Source organism: Gekko japonicus, unplaced genomic scaffold (genome assembly GCF_001447785.1).
Source record: "Gekko japonicus isolate JY-2015 unplaced genomic scaffold, Gekko_japonicus_V1.1 scaffold52, whole genome shotgun sequence".
Lineage (NCBI taxonomy): Eukaryota > Metazoa > Chordata > Lepidosauria > Squamata > Gekkonidae > Gekko > Gekko japonicus.
Window position 1 is genome coordinate 10056 of NW_015168653.1, and position 21247 is coordinate 31302.

At 42.9% G+C, this 21247-nt stretch overlaps 1 protein-coding gene across 1 annotated transcript in view; it reads left to right on the top strand.

The window, feature by feature from the left end:
• Positions 1–8537: 8537 nt before the first annotated feature.
• NALCN (sodium leak channel, non selective) overlaps positions 8538–21247 on the top strand; it is a gene marked incomplete at its 5' end in the record, with an annotated part of 154275 nt that continues 141565 nt past the window's right edge. The window contains 2 exons of the mRNA XM_015415105.1: positions 8538–8669; positions 11038–11205. Coding sequence (XP_015270591.1) covers positions 8538–8669; positions 11038–11205 — 300 coding nt within the window. The remainder of the gene's footprint in view (positions 8670–11037; positions 11206–21247) is intronic.

Below are 21247 nucleotides of genomic sequence, written 5' to 3' on the forward strand. Positions count from 1 at the left end.
AACTGGTGTGTGAGTGAACTTTTTCCTCTTTTTCTAGAGAGTGGGAAGGTCTTTTATTTTTATTTTGAATAGTGCACAGGTGAGGGAAACTTAACCTTTTCTCTTCCATTTCAGTACTCTCGTAAATGTTTCAGAAGTCAAGCCAAACAAAACACAAACAATAGTGCCTACCCACTGTCACAGAAGCCCTGTTCACATGTTGCAGCAAATGCACATACAACCTGCATGTACACCTATTTGTAAGAAAGCCAACAAGCCTTCACTTTACAAATGAAACCAGGGACCAGTACCTGAATAAACGTGGGCTTTCAATCACATGTTCAGCTGTACATGTGATGACTGTAATGCGAAAATTATTCAAGCATGTATACAGACCAATCAAGGGTACACTGCACATGGCTTATTTATTTATTTCTTTATTTATTCCTTCAGATTTGTACCCCGCCTCAGCAGGCTCAGGGCGGCTTACAGAAGTAAAACATAATAATGTTCAAATATCATAAAACTTCTAAAACCATGAATTAAAACCGTATTATGTCAATGACATTAAAGTGCTAGCTGTAGTGTTTTTACTATCATATAGATGGCAGTATACATTCTATAGATTGTTAATACATGTGTTCAAGATGGATAGCCGTGTTAGTCTGTCTATAGCAGTAGAAAAGAGCAAGAGTCCAGTAGCACCCTAAAGACTAACAAAATCTGTGGGAGGGCATGAGCTTTTGTGAGCAGTGACTCACACAAGCTCATCCCCTGCCACAAATTTTGTTAGTCTTTAAGGCGCTACTGGGCTCTTGCTCTTTTCTACATGCATTCAATGTGACTTGTGAACAGGGCAAGAGGCTGCAGGGAGCTGCTACTGAGTGGATTCTGATGAGAAAATAGGAGACCTTTGGTCATTGGGATAGCCATCAAATTGCAGTCAGCTAAGGGCGACCCGATTGGAATAGCAGTAGGTAATGCATACCATAGATCACAAAAATGGCTGTTTCAAATAATATGAAGGGACTGACCATGCCTGGATTTGTTTTTAAATAAATATATCCATATGTATGGTGGCTAAAGCTATGGCAGTAAAAGTCAGTATTTTTACAATCACAGAGAGTTTGCTAAGATGTTACTGGTTTATCTTTGCAAAATAATATAGCAAGCTAAAACTAAAGACATGTATATATATATCATGGTCACAGGGTCATTTTGATCGGTTTTCACCACTGTTCTCTCTTGCATTTAAAATTGCTGATCAGATGCTGCATCCGCCGCCCGCACTGAAGTGGGCTAAGTCGTGCAGTCCTCCTGGTTCCCTAGCGAGTTTTCTGACACTGGGAAAATCAAGTACTTTCTGGGTATTTGCGCTTTGAATCCACCATTTGGCCCATCTGGACAGCCATCTCTCGCTGTCATCGGACCGTCCTTCGCGCAATGAGGTTTTTTCCCCCTAGCTTTCTCCTTTGAGCACATGAGCAATCCTGCACTGAATATATTCATTGCATGAACATTCAAACGCCCATAGACGGTCTTCCTCTCCTCTCTCCTGCCCCCCCCCATTGGTCCCTGGGTTTCTTGATTTCCAGTGAGGCTCCTCTTGCCAACCGGCTTCCTTCTCTGCCGGGTCTGATCCATCCCGCTCCAGTGTCCACTGCTGTCCCCCCCCCCCCCATCCTGCGCACTTTCACCAAAAACAAATCTTGCTTTCCACCCCCTCTCTTCACGTGGTGCCGGGAAGGGGGCAGAGAAGCTGACTCTTTTCCCCTCTTGTCTCCAGAGTTGATCTCCTCCCTCCCCAAACGCCGAGAGGGAACCGTCACTTGTTTCCCCCCCCCCCCGTTACCGCATGGGAAGGCAGATTACTGGGAGACCCAATGTGATCGTCAGTGGGCTTGGAGAAAAGTGGGAGGGGGCTGCGATGCCTCCAAGAAGCATTCTGAAGGCAGGCGGGTGCTTTCATCCGGGTTCTCTTCCCTCGCTCCCTGCTACTGCATGTGTTCCTTCTTCACCTTGTTTGGGCTGCAGTAGACATGCCTCGCTGAGCCCAAGCCCACCTCCCCCAGCACTGGTTCTTCCGGAGCAGACTAGGGGGAGACACTCACAAGCGGGGCATCTTTACTGTGACCCCCTCTTTATTGGATAATCAGTTCTATACTACGGCTGTCCATGGAAGCTCCACTGAGCGTTCATGGCTAACAGTTGCTATCTGGACGGTGCCTAAAGCCTCATTGTGCAATACAAGCAGTTCGGGGAGGGATGTGTAATCATCCCGACCCACAAAAAATATCCCTGATCAAAAATATATCAGGAACAAATCGCTATAGGTTTGCCATGTGACCACAGCCGAAATGTTTCATTTCATGAGAAATACCTTACAAATATTTGCTCTTGAATGATGTGTGTCCTCAATAGAGCTTAAATAGAGCAACTTCCTGGAGTTCTGTGTCGAATGAAATCATACCCATATAACCACACTTCTGTAAACATGGATGTTTAAAGGTGAAACTTCATTTTTTTTCTTTTTCTTTTAGCAGTTCCATGCGGTTGAGGCAGATACATTAATTCCTTAAATGTGTTCGAAGGTTTTGAGGCCACTTTGGAATAGTTCTCAAGCGCTTTACTCAGAGGACCCACCCACTCAGACAATGTCATGTTTCCTTCTCACCCTTTGTACCCAATGTTGTTGAAGCTGAGCTACCCTAGATCTGGTTTCTCTCACTGACTGTTTCAGCTGATTAAAGTGTAATATCCCCAGGGCTGTTTTCATTTGCTCCCAAGAGGAAGGAGCACTCGGGGACGCAGTTGAGATCCAGTTGTCTTCCTGCCTTCTAGCTGTGCTTAAAATTGAGGTCATGGTTCCCAAATATTAATGCATCATTTCAGCCGCAGTTTCTACTTAGATTAAATGAACCTTTGGCAGACTGTCCCCCTTTCTATGAATTTCTAGTCTGATCATACTGTAGTCTGTCCATGCCCTTATTTATTTCCAAAAGCATTTAGACTGTTAAAGGGGGCTTATTATACACTGATGTATGCTTTTAGTGATATTGCATATTTAATCATCTGTCCAGTCCATATTCTCCAGTGCCCTTTATACTGGGAACAATGTCACCTTTTTCATGTTCATAAATGACTTACAGGATTATTAGAACACCTACTGTATTTTACCTACATCCTCGCAAACCAGCAAACGGGGATTCAGACTGACATGGGGAATTAGTTTGCATGTTTGTGCAGGGAGCAGGAAACCAGATCTTTTACCCAAAGAGGTGACTGTGAGTAGCAAGTTTCAAGGTGACTGTGAGTAGCAAGGAAAAAGATGACAGAGACCTGATTTAAGGGTTTAAAAAGGAATATGGAGTTTGTTGGGGGATTTGGTACATTAATGGGGGGGACTCATCCTAAGCATGTACCTTTTTTTTTGCTGTCAAGTCACAGCAGACTTATGGTGACCCCATAGGGCAGGGGTGTCAAACTCATTTGTTATGAGGGCCGGATCTGACATAAATGAGACCTTGTTGGGCCGGGCCATGTGTGTCATAAAATGTAATGCCAGGTAGTGGAGATATAAACTTTATGAAGGACACGAACACAATTAAAGATTTTTTTTCACTTAAAACATGCTTAAAACATTGCAATATTGCTATGTTTTATTTGCAATATTTTGCATTATTTGCAATATTTTGTTTATTTAACAGTGTCTGATAACTGACACCTCTTCTCTGAATTATTGCATCAAAATGTCTGTGCTGTTGCAATCTTGAGTATGCTGTTCAAGTGTGTATCTGTAAGCTGCAAACCTACTTTTAATTTATTGACATTCACTACAGAAAACTCATGTTTAGAGTTCTGATCCCAGGACCCAGGGGAAAACATCAAATGGCTGGGCATTGCAATCTTTTATAGATAAATTGCTTCGTGTGTTGGTCAAGAACATGAGAAGGCACCATGACACAGACTGAGGGCTATGTGTTTGTCTACAAAACTAGTCTTCCTCAGTGGTCAGTATCAGCCTACTATCTGGGAAGTCTAAGTTCAAAATCCCTTAAGGAAATGTGCTGGGTGAACTTGGTCTGGACACACACTCTCAGCCTAATCCATCTCACTGGCTTGTTGTTATTCCTCATCTAAATAGTTCACATGGGTTTCCTACTGAGAAAGACCAGATCATGAGGGCATGAATACAGTGAAAAGGGGGAGGGAACCCAGTTGCACCCAGAAGAGCTACAGCATAACAAGCTCAACAAAACAAAACACTGTAGCAAGGCACACAAAAGGTCATACCTTGGATAAAACTTTGTTGGTCTTAAAGGTTGTTTGAATTTCTCCCACACGATTGAGGCAGCCAAGCAGAGCTTGGCTTCCTTCCCTCCCTTTGGGAGAGCCTCAGCCAATGGAGGGGAAGAAAGGCTTACTTTTCTTTCCTGTGCAATTGACGCAGCCTGGCCAAGAAGCAAGTTCTGGCTCATTCCCTCCCTCCGCCTGGGAGGGGGAGGAGCCTCAGCCAGAGCAGGAAATAGAAGCTTGCCTATCTTTCCTGAGCAATCGAGAGAGTATGAGGAAGCAAGCTATGATGCAGATGCAGCAGCAGCAGCAGAACTGGAAGAAGCAGGAAACAGCCAATTCCACTGCAGGTTTGATAGAAGCCCTCCAGGGGCCTGCTTTGGCCCATGGGCCGCATGTTTGACACCCCTGCCATAGGGTTTTCAAGGTAAGAGACATTCAGAGGTGGTTTGCCATTGCCTGCCTCTGTGTAGTGACCCTGGTATTCCTTCGTGGTCTCCCATCCAAATACTAACCAGGACTGACCCTGCTTAGCTTCCGAGATCTGATGAGATTGGGGTAGCCTGAGCTATCTAGGTCAGGGCAAGCAAGTACTAGCAAATACTAAATCAAAGCATGGACATATAGCACATTCCTTTCCAATATAACAACCACATCCCAAAATTAAGCAGAGCTACTCCAGCTTGTAGCAGGAATTACTTTTTAGCTAGAGGTATAAATGTGGGGAAAACGGGGAACAGGACAAAGGAGAAGTGGGTCTATTTGGAGCAGAGGTGCCCAGTCTTCCAGAGGCAAGGCCTAAATAGCAGAGAGGAGCAAAACGCCAGTTCTCTGTGTGGTGCAATGTAGGTTGGAAAATAAGTAGAAATAGATTAAGATGGGGAGCAAAGATATACCATTCCTAGTCTGTGTAGAAATCAGTTGAAAGAAGGAAGGATCCAGTGGGATAGACGCCCGAGTTGCAGTCCAATTAGTGCAAGATGTATCCATGGTCAGGCTGAGATTTTCTTTCTCTCAAGCCGAGCTAGTTATGCTGTTTGGGGCCCATAGGATAACATGGGTTCTTTTCAGAAAATGAAGGATTGCAACAGAGGGTAAAGGAATGGCTTGGCAATTGAGTGAATTATAGCAGTGGGAATTTATTTATTGGATTAACAGGGAAAGGCAACAGGAAGAGAAGTAGGGTTTCCAGGTCCCCTCGCCGTCATGGCAGGGAGATTTGGGGGGCATTCCAGAGTTGGACGCAACATCCCCAATGCAATGACATCACCCAGAAGTGACATCATTGCATCAGCGACGTCACACATGGTTTGGGGGCAAAACTCTATGGGGTTTTTTGTCTTCAAAAGCATGGAGTTTGCCCAAAAACCAGAGCATCACTGTGCAGTGTCCCTGTTTGGGGGTGGGGTTTCCCTGCCAACCAGTTTGGGGGTGGACTCTTGTTGGGACCTGGGGGCTGGCAACCCTAAAGAGAAGTTATTGACTAAGTTATAATTCAGAATTACAAAACTGGAGACCTGATGCTGAGTGATATAGTCAGTCATATATTCAGTCACATATGGGAGGAGGCATCATTGTCTTCTGTCGTGGTGTGGCTCGATCACTTTCATAACTTGCCCAGTGTGCTCAGCTCATTCTCACTAGTTTCTCCTGCCATCTTGAGACACAAACATGGTGATTGTTCCCATGCTCTGGACTTTTCTCATGGGGGCTGGGACTTTCTCATGGTGTTGCAGCGCATACCTTTGGCCTGGCTGTCTGTGTGCACAGATGAAAATAGGGGGCTGGCAACAAGTACAATACTAACTGTCTGACCTTGGGTGTTTTTCCCCCCCATTTGTGCTGAATTCTAAGTATGTCCATCACGGCAAGCTTATTTTTGTGGGTGGTTTTGAGAACAGGAAAGCATTTTACTTGTCATTTCCTTGGTGCAGCTAATCTTTGATGCAATTTGATATTATACATAGATTTTCTATTACACAGATTCCTGGCACTTACATCTGAGTATTTCTTTCATCTTGTTCCTATATTGTGAAAGAAGCTTTTTGAAAGGACAGGAAAAGATAGTAATTTAAACAAGAACAACATCTGTCCACATAGCTCTTTTCTCGAGTTTTTACATCAGCTCCACGCCATGTGTTCTCTGAAAAAGCTCTGTGATCCAAATGGCACAGGGCGGGCCAGGCAGCGGTCCAAAAATACTCTTCAGTTTTGTTCTGTCCAGTGAGAAAAATTCTGTTCATACATCCCACTTCCCTGGCCTTTTGTGAATGTAGTAAAAAATATTCAAGTGGAAGCTCGAATTGGATTGTTTTATATTTTTTTTAGCCTGTGAATTCATGTTAAAATTCATAGTGCAAGAAGTTTTTTAAAAAAATACCTGTGCAAAATTATGACATGAGTGTAGTGTATATTTTAGCCAGAAATAAAGAAAATGATTAGTAGTATACTTTTTTTTAACCCATGACAATTTTCACAGCAAAATGGGAGTTTTCAGGAGGATGGTTCCCTCTGAAAAAAACTACTAATATACGTATTTTTCCTTGGCTGTATGCCCCTCTTTGCAGTTTAGTTGCTATGCTCTTCTCACTCCATGAGCCCAGCCAATTCGAAAGCAAGTAGATAAATAGGTACCACTTTAGTGGGAAGGTAACAGCGTTCCGTGTGCCTTGGTGTTTAGTCATGCCGGCCACATGACCATGGAAACATCTTCGGACAGCGCTGGCTCTTCGGCTTTGAAACGGAGATGAGCACCGCAACCCTAGAGTCGGATTTGACTGGCTTTCGAGCAAGGGAACCTTTACCTTTACCTTTAAAGTTGGAGCTGACTCATGGTGGTGACCCCAGCAAGGGGTTTTCAAGGCAAGTGCGAAGCAAAGATAGTTTGCCATTGCCTTCCTCTGCAGACTCTTCCTAGTGGTCTCCGTTCCAAGTACCAATCCTGCTTAGCTTCCAAGATCTGACAAGATTGGGCTGTTTCATGCCGCCTTCCCTCCTGCCCAGCCAATCAGGGATCATATAATTACGGAAGCGATGTCAGAACACTGTTATTTAGTCAGATTTGGCTACAGAAACTGAACAAGTGATTGATTGGAGTGGGATAAAAATGTGTGTTCCTTATCTGTGTTGGACTAAAATTAACAGATGCATCTCATATTGCATCAGAATTTAATAGAGATTTCAGTATCTTATATACAACTGGCTTGTCAGCATTATATCCTGATTGTATTATACCATACAGAATTTTAAGATTTTTGGTCTTTTGTTTCACAGTCTAACTAATTTTATACTATATAAACAAAAATCTCAGTTTATGAATTGTTGGCCCAAGATCCATGGTGAAGTTAGAAATCCATTAAGAATGTAAGAAGAGCCCTGCTAGATTGGACCAGTGGTCCAGCATCCCGTCTCACAGTGGCCAACCAGTTCCTTTGGAGGGCCAACAACAGAGCATAGAGGCCGAGACCTTCCCCTGATGTTGCCTCCTGGCACTGATACTCAGAGGTTCACGGCCTCTGAATGTGGAGGTTCCCCTCAATTTCCACAGCTAGTAGCCACCGATAGACCTATCCTCCATGAATCTATCTAATCCTCTTTTAAAGCTGTTTATTCCTGTGGCCATCACTACATCCTGTGGCAGCAAATTCCACATATTAATCACCCTCTGTGTAAAGAAGTATTTCCTTTTGTCCGTCCTAAATCTACTGCCCATCAGCTTCCTTTGATGACCTCGAGTTTTAATATTTTGGGAGAGGGAGAAAAATATTCTCTTTGTCAACTCTCTCCACCTTATGCATAATTTTATGAACCTCTATGATGTCCTCTCTTAGTTGTTACTTTTCTAAACTGAAAAGTCCTAGACTCTTCAGCCTTTCATCATAGGGAATGTGCTCCAACCCCTAATCATCTTGTTTGCCCTCCTCTGTACTAACATAATGTATTTGTAAGAGTTGGGTCTAGCCAGCTGATAGCGTCAGGAAAGAAAGTCAGAGTGGTATGCATGCTTCTGAGCATGGAAGGCTCTAATTGAGTTGGTTCTGGTTTCTGAGTTATTTAACTGGTTCCCTAACTTTTTGCATGTTTTCAAATTTTCTCATTACTGCTAGAATTCTGTGTGCATCACCAACAATTCATAGGAGTTTCTAGCCCCACTAATTCTTCTCCACATGAATGATTATAATTCTTTTTATGTCTGATTATAAAGTTACACTTTTCCAGCAGAGAAGAGAGTATGGCTATGTGTGTTGTTTTTTTATCTTCTGCAGAGAATGATGAGGTCTTCCGTTTTCCATATGTTTATCCTGAGCATGGTGGCAGTGGATGTCATTGTTGCAGCTAGCAATTATTACAAGGGAGAAACTTTTAAGAGGCAGTATGATGAATTCTACCTTGCAGAGGTGAGTGCCAGACATTTTTCAGTAAGAGTAAATAAGAGGACCCAGGTGAATGTCAAGCAGTTTTAAGCATGTCAGTTTTTATGGTTATAAAGCACAGTAATAATCCTTGACTGATTTGTTCATATTTTCTGACAACATCTGACAGGCCTAGTGTATAGCATTCTGAAAGACAGTTTCCTCAAACAAAACGCCAGTCGTAATGAAACAAAGCAGGAGGCGGAGTGCAGCTGTGATTTTTCACAACAAACGGTAGTAAATGTAGACAAATTCTACCCTTTTTTCAAAATTGAAAAGAGGAATTCAAGTTCACCACCAAGTTCAGATAACGTACTTCAAATTGCACTTACTTTTTCTGAGTCGTGATACATACAAGTACCCATTTGTTCTCTCGTAAGACTATCAAAGTCAATTTATAATCAATACTTTGGAAGCTTGCAGCTTTAAAGCAGGGAGGAGGGAAAGTGTTAGCCTGTTGAATGTTATAACGCTATAGTCAGGCTCAAGGCCTTTGTTGCTACAGTTTATCACTAAGAAGAACCACCCGGAATTCCAAATACCTAACAGGAGAGCATGACATTCCCTTCTCTACAGAAGAAAATTGTAATATATAATATTCCCTTCTCTACAGAAGAAAATTGTAATATTGTTCAGCAGAAGTTCCAATGTCTACAGAGTCAGCAGTTCTGAAAACAAGGGCGCAATGATTTATTTACTTAACTAGTGAAATGCCCATCATTATTAGGATCAGGATGTGTCTGCCAGGGGCAAAATATTGGTTCTGCCTTTGCCTCAAGAGTGTGTTGTAATTTTTGCAGCCTTTCACTTGTGTGGGAGAATGTAAAATGCTGCATTTGGAAGCAAATGGCTGCCCCCCCTTCCCCTGTGACCCAAACTATTAAGAATCAAACCTGCTCCTATGTGCATAGCCCAGTTCCCTTTCATGGTTGCACTGTAATGTGATGGAATATTAAGAAATTGCCTGTTAGACAGAACATTACATGTCACTGTACAAAGTCTTGTGTGGCAGATTCTGAAGCAATTAAAAAAATGATGCATCAAACACCCCTCCAATTCGGAAGGTGTAAAGCCAGCACTCTCCTGGAGTTTTCTTCCAGATTAGGTGGAGAATGCGCTCCTTGGTGATATCCCAAACTCACTGCCTTCCTCACTCTCTTCATTGCACAGTTCCCTCCTGGGAGGTATAACTATTTGGGCAGCCTGGTGAACTGCAGTCATTTGTGTTCCCGCTTTATATTTGTTTATTTAGTTTATTAAAACATTTATGTCCCACCTTTCCTTGCAGTTCCAGGTGGCTTACAGTAATAATTATAAACATTTTCTGTTAAAGCCGAAAACAAAATAGCAAACCCACAATCTCCCCCCCCCCTTAAAAGATGCCTGACACTCCACATCAAAAGCCCTGGAAAACAGGCAGTCTTTGCAGCGCCTCTTGAAGATCTCCAGGGGGGGGGGGGCTCCCCTCTTCAGTGAGGCCATTCCACAGAGCTGGAGCCACAGTGGTTCATGACTAACAAGATATACCCCAAAAGCTCACATCAATCTGAATTCCAAGTCTTTTAATAGCAAATCGTCATGGGTGCAAGACAGTTACTTCTGTTTTTGAAAACATCAGGTGTTTCAATTGTACCCAAATGCTATGCAAAGCATTCAATACATTTTTTAAAATGTTGGTAGTTTTGAGTACTTTGACAGGCATATGAAATGCAAATTATCTAACCCACACCACTTTGGAATAAATTAAAATATATTTAAACTCTGTAATTGTTAATCTCATAATGGAACATTGGAAAGTGTTTACATCCTGCAAGATCGTGAGCATTTTTTGTTTTAGTGTGTGGGGGGGAAATCCCAACTTTTCTCTGGCCTTGAGATTCTGTTTGCTTATTTTTGTATTGTGGGGATATCAAAACAAGCGACCCACAGCTATGTTTCAAGTAGATGGTTTCCACAAACTACGCAATGAACATTCAGGTTTTTCTTCAGACAACGAGATTGCCGTGAGTACAGGAGCCAGTAATCCAGCCAGGCCAAAATGGTTGTGTGAATACGTTCTAGGTGCTATGAACACAGGGACTTATCACCTAGTATCTTTCCTGTGATAGAAGGGCTCTTCGCTTGGTGGAAAGGAGGGTGATTTCTGCCTTTTCCCCCCTTCCAACACCTGCCCCTACTTTCCCCTATAAGGCAGTCATGAGGCATCAGCTCTCCACAGGATCAAAATTCATGGAGTAGTCAGTGGATTAGAGGGAACTAAGAAAGCCCTATTCTGTGTTCTCACTCTGCTCATGGCTTTTGTATGATACAAGCCCTTATTGTAGGACCTGTTCTCCTCATTATTTTTTTCCAGGTTGCATTCACAGTCCTGTTTGATCTGGAAGCTCTCCTAAAGATCTGGTGTCTGGGCTTCACAGGATACATCAGTTCTTCTCTTCACAAATTTGAACTGCTGCTGGTTGTTGGAACTACGCTACATATTTATCCAGACCTCTACCATTCGCAGTTTACATATTTTCAGGTACCATGTAAATGTCTGCTGCATGATATGCTGTAAAGGGGCAACTGGGCTTTATTTTGGATGTATTCCAATGAAAGATCCATATGTGAACATTTGGTCATCCGAGTAAGTTGACCTTGATGAAATATTTAACAAAATTATAAAGGGGAAAAATATAGAGTCACTCAAAAGGTTAGTAAGAAAGAAGCCCCTAAAGTTCAATATGGCTTGAGTGTCTCCTTGAGTGTCTAAAATCTTGGTCCCCTGGGGTTTACATCAGAATAGCCTCTTCAATCCCATTCCATATTGGATCACCTTGGAAAAATTAGTCTTTTTTAGACAAAGAACCAACTGTTTTGGGCCAGACCACCTATTTGTCATGGAAGTTCAGAATCATTAATGTCTACTTGCTGGGGCGAGACCATCATTTTAGTAATTTTCTACTTGGTGAAGCTAGCCTCTGAGATAAGAGATGAGACTTTATATTGGAGAGGCTAGATCAGGTAGTCACTCTTAGTGAGGAGGCTGACTTAGGGCAGATTCCATTGACCATGAGTATCTGTGCATTTGGGATTTTCTCTCTTTTCCATTTGGAACAATGTGAAATCTGGTGACCCAAGGATGGTGGGTGGGGGTTAAGTATTCCTCCATCAACTTGGAGCTGCAAGGAACTCTGTACATGTTCTGAGAAATCTACTACAGCCTAGGTGATGTGAACACGGTTCAGTTAGAGACCAGCTTTATGGCAGCTTTTATTTGAAAATCTGTGCGCTGCATTGTTGTGTATCTCTCTCCCCCCCCCCATATCTTTGTCCTACACCTTTTTGGAATCCAACCACTGTTCCCCCCCCTTCCCTACAATAAACTTTTCTTTTTATATTTTTGGTCTTTGTTTAGTACAATATATTTCTATTGATCTCTTCCCTATGTGCCAGGCTGTAGAGGCACTACGTCATTTACTATAAGGTCTTCAAGGTTTCCACCCTGTTATTTTGTTAATGTTCTACAATTGTGCTAGAAGGACAACTTCTCAGCAGGTCAATATAGATGTTCTCAGGTGGTACCTGAGTGGTGGCAGCTGGTTACCAGGGTGCTTTCCAGGGAGCCCATGGTCTAAGGGAGTTTCCCAACAGGGAAAGGCACCTTTTCCCTTTCTTCCATCTAGTTTAATGTTCTGCACAATGCAGGAAATTCACAAATACCTCCCCCCAGCACACACACCCAGTGACCCTTGCTCCAGGCCCAGAAGATAACAAAAAAACAACAACCCTCCAGGATCTCTGGCTGGCCTGGAGAAAAATTGCTTCCCGACCCCAAAGTGGCAATCAGCATTTCCCTGGGCGTGTAAGAAAGGGCCATGAGAATCACGCATATTGAACTCAGTGTTGTTTTGTTTATCTTGAATATTAGGGCTGAATGACAAAGGGTGAACTCTTCGCACACTTACTTGTAAGTAAAGCCCTTTGAATTCAGTACTGTTTTCTTCCAAGAAAGCACTTGTAGGGTCAGGTTGATGTGCCGTCTGTTCAAAACGAATGAGTCAACTGCAAAAAAAAAAAGATAAAGTACCTGCCTGCCTTGGATTATGAAAAGACTGCGGAGGGTGTGGCCATTATACCAACAACAGGAAGTGCAGCATCTGTGACAGCTGATTGGAAGGTTTTAGAATACCACCTATGCCTCCTCGCTGCTACGGTGAGAGAGCCCAGGAGCCAAAGGACAATCCCACAGTCAACCTCAAGTAGGGTTGCCAAATGATTTTTACCTGGCGGCGGGGGGCTCCCGGCTGGCGACCCTGAGCACGCGTTTTCCCCTCAAATGGCTGTGGCCCCGCCCCCAGCGTACCTGGCGTCATGACGTCACATCTGGGTGACGTGGACGCCGGGGTGGGGTTTCCCCCGGGGGCCGATTCTGCGGGGGCGGAAATCGGACCTCCAAAGCGGGGGAAAATCCGCCCTCCGGGGGGATTTGGCAGCCCTAACCTCAAGTGAGGAAATATTGCCCAGTAGTCAATGATGGCACCTAGAAGCTTTAGCAGCTGCTTTGGAGAGTAGGGAGGGAGGACAGGGACCATTTATGTTGAATTTCTTCAGCATCTATGTAAAAACTCAGTTTTTACTAGCATCCTAGAAATTAGGGTATATGTAAGATTTTTTTTACATGGTTATCAAGAAGAGGGTGATTTATACACTTATCAGCTAGGAACACACAAAATCTGGCACTTAAAAAAAATGAAAAATAGTACAGTGAAATTTCCTTCCCCAGACCTTGCTCTTGCCCTTGTAGGTATTTTTCCTGAACCCATAAGTAACTGACCTTGCAAAAAGTTGACACTTTTTAAAATGTCAGTTGCCAGGTTAATCAATTGCCCTGATGGAAAAGCTTGCACACAAAACCAGATTGATCAAATGTCAAGCATGTCCAGAAGACTTCCACTCAGTCTTGCACCTTGTTTTTTCTCTCTCATATTAACTCATATCTCTCCCTGCTCACCGTCACCCAGCATACGCAGTCATTTGGGTTGAACATAACATTTTGCATATTTGGCCATCGAGCATAATGCATGCCTGAGATCTGTAGGTCATAGGCATATATCATAAATAGTCCGATATCATTAAAGTTATCTTGTTTTTTTTAATGGCTTAATGTTTAGCTGCTTGTTTGAGGGACATGATGATGGTGAAGCTTCATACTTGGTGGGCAGTAGCAGATCGAAGGTTAAGAATCACTGTTCTTGGAAGGAACACACTTTCCCTAAGGGGTACCTTCACAGCTTGGCACTACCATTGGGTCTTTTTCTGTACTGATATCAGGTTGGATCCAACCAGCTTTTCTGATGGGGGAAAGGGGGCCCTGTTTGGCCACCCAAAAAGTCTGTGTGGAAAAATCATGGGACTTGCATGTACAAAAGCCATGTGAACAGGGGCTGTAGTAGGGAGAGGATTGGGTAAGACTGAATGAAACAGATGGCTTCACGCAGCCTGTCAGCTATGACAAGTAGCATCTTTTAAATGATGTTGGCTGATGAATCAGCTGGGGGCCCTTCTGGGGGGGGGGGCGCATCTGACCATAAATACCACCTGCTCAGATTACATCCAAGTTAGATTACTGTACTGCTTTTGTAATGTTGGGCTGCCTTTGAAATAGCTCAGGCAAGCCCAGTCTCATCAGATCTCGGAAGCTAAGCAGGGCTGACCCTGGCAAATACTTGTAAGGGCAACCTCCAAAAGAATACCAGGGCTGGGACGCAAAGGCAGGCAAATATACCACTTGTCTGAAAACGTCCTAGCCTCACTAGGGGTCACCAGAAGTCACTGTGACTTCCAGGCATGCAAGCACACACACACACACACACATAATACCCCCCAAAAAAGATTGCTCAGAATATTCACTTTGGTCAGAATATAGCCACAAGAGTGGTAAAGGCTACTGAGAATGTATCTCACCAGTATTGGTACCAGTCTGCTTCGTGGCACAACTCAGAGTGGTGGTTCTTACCTTTAAAACAATGAATGATTGGGTACCCAGTGTTGCTTGAGATCTTTTGTCAGATACCCTGCTCTGTGGGCCCCATCCTTAGAAATGATATGAGCAGTTACCATTGTGGCATGTCACTTACGGAACTTCCTTCATCCATTTCTTTTGGTACATATGCTTTTGTATTTCTGGTACCAGATGAAGGTTATTGATTTTAATTTTTCAAGGCTTTTAGTGGCGAATTATTGTTACTGTTGATTTTGATGCCTATGTTTTTCTGCTGCTGTATTATTATTTCTCTTTGGCTGAAGTTGACTCCTGACATTCCACTACTGTTGGTTTCAATTTAAAATACTAATAATTTTACTTCGTATCATATGGCAGTTAACAAGTGTTCAAAGTGCTTCACAAACAACTTTTTGCTGGAATCTATATGACAACCTTACAAGATAAAGGAGTGTTATTTTCTCCATAAAGTAGATGCTAGCATGGTGTTATAGTTAGAGTGTTGGGGGTTGGACTGTGGAAATCAAGGTTCAGATCCTTGCTAAGACACACACACACACACAAAGCTGCCTTATACTGAATCAGTCCCTTGGTCCATCAAAGTTAGTACTGCCTACTCAGACTGGCAGCAGCTCTCCAGGCTCTCAAGGAGAAGTCTTTCACACCTGGAGATGATGGGAAATGAACTTGGGACCTTCTGCATGCCAAACAGATGCTCTACCACTGAGCCGTGGCCCCTCCCCATCAAGCTCATTGGGTTACCATGAGACATTTACTGTTTCAGCCTGACCAACCACACAGAGTGGCTGTGAGGATAAAGTAGAGGAGGAGAGAACCACGTACACTGCCCTGAACTCTGCAAAGAAAGGGGGTGGGGTAAAATATGGCAGACAGGTAGACAAATGGTGGTGGGGAGGGTTGTGTGTTGGGAGAGAATGGTTTGCACCCACCTAATGAGTTCGTGGCAGAGATAAGATTTGAATTGGGAACATCCTGCTATGTATTTTAGTTTGTCTTTAGTTTAGTGTTCTGTATTTATCACGTGAAAGCTGCTGCATTGAGTCACTTTAAAAAATGAAATAAAAAACATTGACCCACCATTCTAGGTCTTGTGATTGGCCTGCACTGTACTGTATTGCATTATGCTGGGTTTGTACCCTGATGAGGAATCCTACTGATTTGAACTTACTGCTGTCCATCAAGTGCTATGACCAATCAACCAAGAGGGGGCAAGGAGGGCCAGGAAACAGTGGGGGAACTCACCAGCCAACTCTTTGACTGCAGGCTTCTAATTATCAAGCATTGCAATGCAGACAAGCTCTTGCTATCAAATTCAAATCCAATTGCTTGCTTTCTTTATTTGCCAACCCAGGAAACAGAACTGCAACATTTTTAGGTTAAATAGATTACTTGGCATGATAAGAAAGTTCAGAAAGAGAAAGCCGTTTCAGTGAGCTAAGCCAAAACAATGGTTCCTGGAGAGACAAAAAAATAAAAATAAAATAAATCTAGATTCCACCATGCTACAATGAATTTCTGCTTTAAAAAAAAAACAACAACGAAAAGCCCAGCCACTCTCATACATTATTTATAAACAAATTTGAAGTGAATGACAAGTAATTAATAATACATAAAGGGTAAATAATGAATGGTGCAGATAAATGTTTAAAAAATCGTAAGCCAGGATGCAGTCAACTGAGAAAAGGTTCTGTCTTCTGAAGTTATGGAAATACGAATATTTCCATATTCAGCAAATGAGACTCAGCAAAAATCCATCCAGGAAAAAAGTGCCGACTCTGAAATATCTTTTGATTATATAAGATTTTTAGATTTTAGCACATAAAGAATTTCCTGATTCCACGGTAGCCATAAGCTGTGAAAGTGAGCCATTTATGGGGCATGCTAGAATTCACAAGTGTTAAGACAATGAATGCCAGCTCGTATTAAGTCATAGTACATAGGCCCTGTTTATTTCAACAAAGCAGAAGAATACTCCAGTACATATTTTCATACATAGCTTACTATCAACTAGTAAATATCCAAAGACAGATAAAAAGAGGCACACTCAACTAGAGGCTGCCCAAAACTCTTCTACAGCCTCCAGATTTAATAATTCTAAACACATTTTTTTGTCTGGGACCATTTGGTTGATTTGTTCCTTGTAGGCAATTTATTTCCAAGTGTAGTAATGGGGGGGGCACAGGTTCCAATCCCCACCCACCTATGAAATTCACTTAAAAGTGTTGGGATAGTCACTCTCTCAACATATAATGTACTTCATGAGTTGGCTGCGAGGATAAAATAGTGAAGGGGATACCACGTATGTTATTCTGAGCTCCTTGGAGAAGGGGTGGGATACATATGTAATATATCACTTCCGCATGGGTTGTCTTTTGCCTACATATCTCCCAAGTCCCACATGGAACTTCCATTATGGGCGACCAGTATGGCTGAACACAGGGCTTTTTTCTTTTCTTTTTTACAAAAAAAAGAGGTCCCAGAACTCTCAAGAAGGAAATGAAGTTTTCAGTCTGTATACTAAAGGCTCATGAACTTTTAAACATTTTTAAAAGAATTTTGTCAAGGAGGTTCTGGAACTCCATTCCGGCACGTTCCCCCAGGAAAAAAGCCCTGGCTGAACACCTCATCATTCAACCCAATGGTTCTTAAGCATTTTGAAGCGGGATCCACTTCTAAACTTGAAGTAGTTTCTGCGACCCTCTTGTAAAGGAATGCCATGCTACGTTCCCCCTCCCCAACAAAAAAAAGCAGGACTCTTACATCAGTTAACACTGGACAAGCATGTGTTTTCCTTTTCATGGCTAGTATTTATAAAGATAGACACTTGTTTACACTATAAAGATACACTATAGTGGTGCTTGGGGGGGTCAACAGTGGGCTTCTAATGTCCTGGCCCCACTGGTGGACCTCCTGATGGCACTGGTATTTCTGGCCACTGTCTGATACAGAGTGTTGGGCTGGATGGGCCTTTGGCCTGATCCAACATTGGCGTCTCTTATGTTCTTATGTTTAGCGAACAGCTGTTTTTCATTGTCAGAGATAACTCCAAATTTGCAATCCAACCTCCTAGAACCTCCTCTTTCCACTTATCCTATTTCTTCTCCTTCCTCCTGGTCTCATGACCCATCTGTGAAATAGTCACAATCCGCTTTTGGGTCCTGACCAATAGATTGAGAGCCACTAATTTGACTCATTTTGTGCATATTTGCAATAGGATTGCATTCAGCTGAACCCATGGAGGAATTTTTTTTATATAGGTATAATACCACCTAGAGGCTAAGAAACTAAGCATGCCAGTCATTGGCAGTGAAATTATGGTAATTAGTTTTTACTGCTATTGATTTAAATAGTAATGCCTTCAAAGAAAGTGTCTGAAGCTTTCATATGCTTAGAAAAAAGACCTGGTTCAAATACCAGATTTGCAGTATGGTCACCAATGAATGTGGGACTCGAACAGCTATTAAGGCTGTTCGGAGATAGTTTTACTTGCAGGCATTTACTGCCTGTGCCACCGCTCCCACCTGTCGTGGTCGCTTTTCTCACTTCCCATACCAGTACAGGGCAATGCTGTCTTGGGAAGCAGTCATGTCATCTAGCCATTCCACGTGGTTCTGAAATACTGATGCTGGTACACCATGACACTGGGCCACACAAAAACAGCATCCATACCATACAGCTAAGTGCTCTGTAGAAAGTGACTTTCCATGCTTTTCTAAATACCAGGTGGTGGTTTATTTAAAACATTAGTTCTTAGGGTAGTTCTTTTGCCTTTCAGAAACTGTTGCATTTCCCCAGTCATTTTAACCAGTTTATTGCCCACTTTCACTGCTTTAAATGAATCAGAACACCTATCAAGGGGGCTGGTATAGCATAGTGCCTAAGCAGGGAAGCTCTGATTTGGAAATCCTTTGTTTAAATCTTGCCTTTGCTACGAACAGAATAGATAGTCCTAGGCAAGCCATGCTCTCTCTCTCACAGTCATATCTACTTCCCTCTCATATGTACTATGGGAATAATAATTATAATTGTGGCCTGGTTTACAGGGCTGTTGAAAAGGAGACTCAGTAATATCGTGAAATACTTTGAACACTGAAAAATAAATTTATTTTCAGAGCCATTTGGGACATGATATGAATGGGGAGTTTAATATGCATCCATGTACATTTATCACACGTGAAGATCATGTTTGAGCCTCCCATTCATATATGTGTTGAGAAGCCTGTGATTGGCAGCACATTCTCAGTGCTGGTTTAAACTGCAGGAGAAGCCAGACGCACCGGGAGCAATTTCCCTGTGGCGGGCAGATCCTGGCTGGGATGGCTTCTCCTGCAGCCCGGTTTAAACTGGACTGCATGAGAAGCCAGCCCCAAGCCAAGCCGACAGGAACAGTCTGTTCCACCTGCACAGCTGATCCTTGGGCTTTCTTTAAAGGGACTGCAGTAGAATCCAAGCAAACACCTGTAAAGCTGTTTTTGGATCTACCAGTAATTCCTGAATATATCCGGGATTTGGGGGGAGATTTTTTTTTTTTGCTTTCCCAAGAAAACCTGGATACATTGGGGATGCTAAAATATACCAAAAAATACTGATAAGATTTTTTCGGGTATATTTTCGGTTTGGGTAGATCCAAATGCACACCGCCGGTCAGGATCCAGTTTGCTTGGGGTTCTTGTGCCCTGCCGTGTCAACCCTTTGGAGACGCTTCAGTCAATGGAGAGGAGAGGGTTGACCCTCACTACAACCTTGTCTTTTCTGTCATGGCCTGTCCTCCTCAGCTCACCTGAGGCCTGTCTTTTAAAGGAGCAGTAGGAGGTGGGGTGGCCCTGGCCTCACCCAGTGCTCCATAAGATTGAGGAGGTCTTCATGGAATGTGGGGAATAGGCAGGATTGGGCTTCTGATGTGGGCCCTCTCTTTTTGAGCTCTGCTCTCCCCCAATGCCTCAAAAGGCCTCTCCACAGGCAGACACGGGTCTAAGTGGGTTGGGGATGCTGCTAGCCTCAGCTGCAGGGTTGCCAGCAGTTACAGCTTGGCAGCACAGTCCCACATCCCTGCTGAGGGAGGGGCAGGCATGGCCAGCTCTAGGAGTGGCCATGCCATCCCCCCCCCATATTGCTGCCCATCCACAGATCTGGTCCTGGGATGCTAGGGCTGCCCTGGCCATTGAGAGAGCCAGTGCCACCCACCAGGAAGGCTCCTTGGAGCTCATAAGTGTAAGAATGGTGGGATTCCTACTCCTCAGACACCTACCTTCTTCCATAGGCATGCTCCAATTGGTAACAGAAGTCTTACTTTGTATGCTACCAACATGCAAGTTTGGTATGTGGCTAAAGAGCACAAGGCAGGACCAGAGCTATGGAACTCTCTCCTGAGGAGGGAGAAACATTTGTTTCTCTGTGTTCTTAGGCTTCAGCCAAAACCGTGTCTTGAGAAGGCCTCTGGAGTCATCATTGTGGTAACATTGTTGAATTTTGAATGCTGGTGTTCTTTCTGAAGTGGCCGCCATTTTGTTTTGGTTATCTAATGGCTGCTGAGGGAATGGCTATTTGATATTTCCAATATGATGGGTTTGAACTTGCCATAGGACACGGCATAGGCCAGTTTGGGTCAACAGTGAGATGAAAATATTTCGAACAAATAAATGTGATCATTGTACTGGGCACAATCACCCAAAGTCAAGTATGTTTAGATCCTACTGTTTTCATTGATAGGATTCAGCAGTTGCTTAAGTCTCTACTGTTGACATTAAAAAGGCTTCATTTTGGCTGGAGGTTGCCTTTGGTTCTTACCTTTCTCAGGCATAGTTTTGTTGTCTTTTTAACTTTCCATAAGCCTTTACACTTTAGAAGTACAGCTCTTGTTCAGTCTGTGAGAAACTATGAACACTTAAGAGGCCTCTTAAATCAGGACTATCTGTATTTTATCCACCAATAAAAATGTATATTGCTACTGGCTGCTAAAGGGCTTGTTAATAGAATAGTTCCTGAGGGTCCCATTTCATTGAAAGCAATCGGCATTTATGAAACCAAGACTAGTGGCACTCAATGGGCCTCCGTTGTAAACGCGTGCACAGATTCCTAAATTATGTAGCATTTTAAAAGTTTAATGACTCCATTCTCAGTTACTAAAATGTGGGACCACAGATTAATTGTTAATTGCAAATTAAAAACTCTCCTTCCTTCCAGAAGAGATGACTCCCAGAGAACTAGCTGCCTTGTAAATTACACAGCTGTCCCGGATATCTCAGCGTAGCCTCAAATTTGATGCAAAAGAAAACAGTGATAGCTTTTCTTTCAGGTTCATATCCAAAGCTGATTGCCTCTCAAGGTGGTGGAATAATGACAGGTTTCTCTTCACTATAAAAACAGTAAGCAACTGTGGCTGATTTTGTTCTACTGCAATTAAGGTCCTTGCATATTTAAACTGTGGGTTTTCTACAATACCATCAATTTTGAATGTGTTCATTTTTGCTTTTGTCTTAAAAAAAAAAAAACTGGAGCACTCTGTGGTAATAGAGAACATTCCATATTTTTGCCATTTGATTTTAGAAGGGCAGTGTTA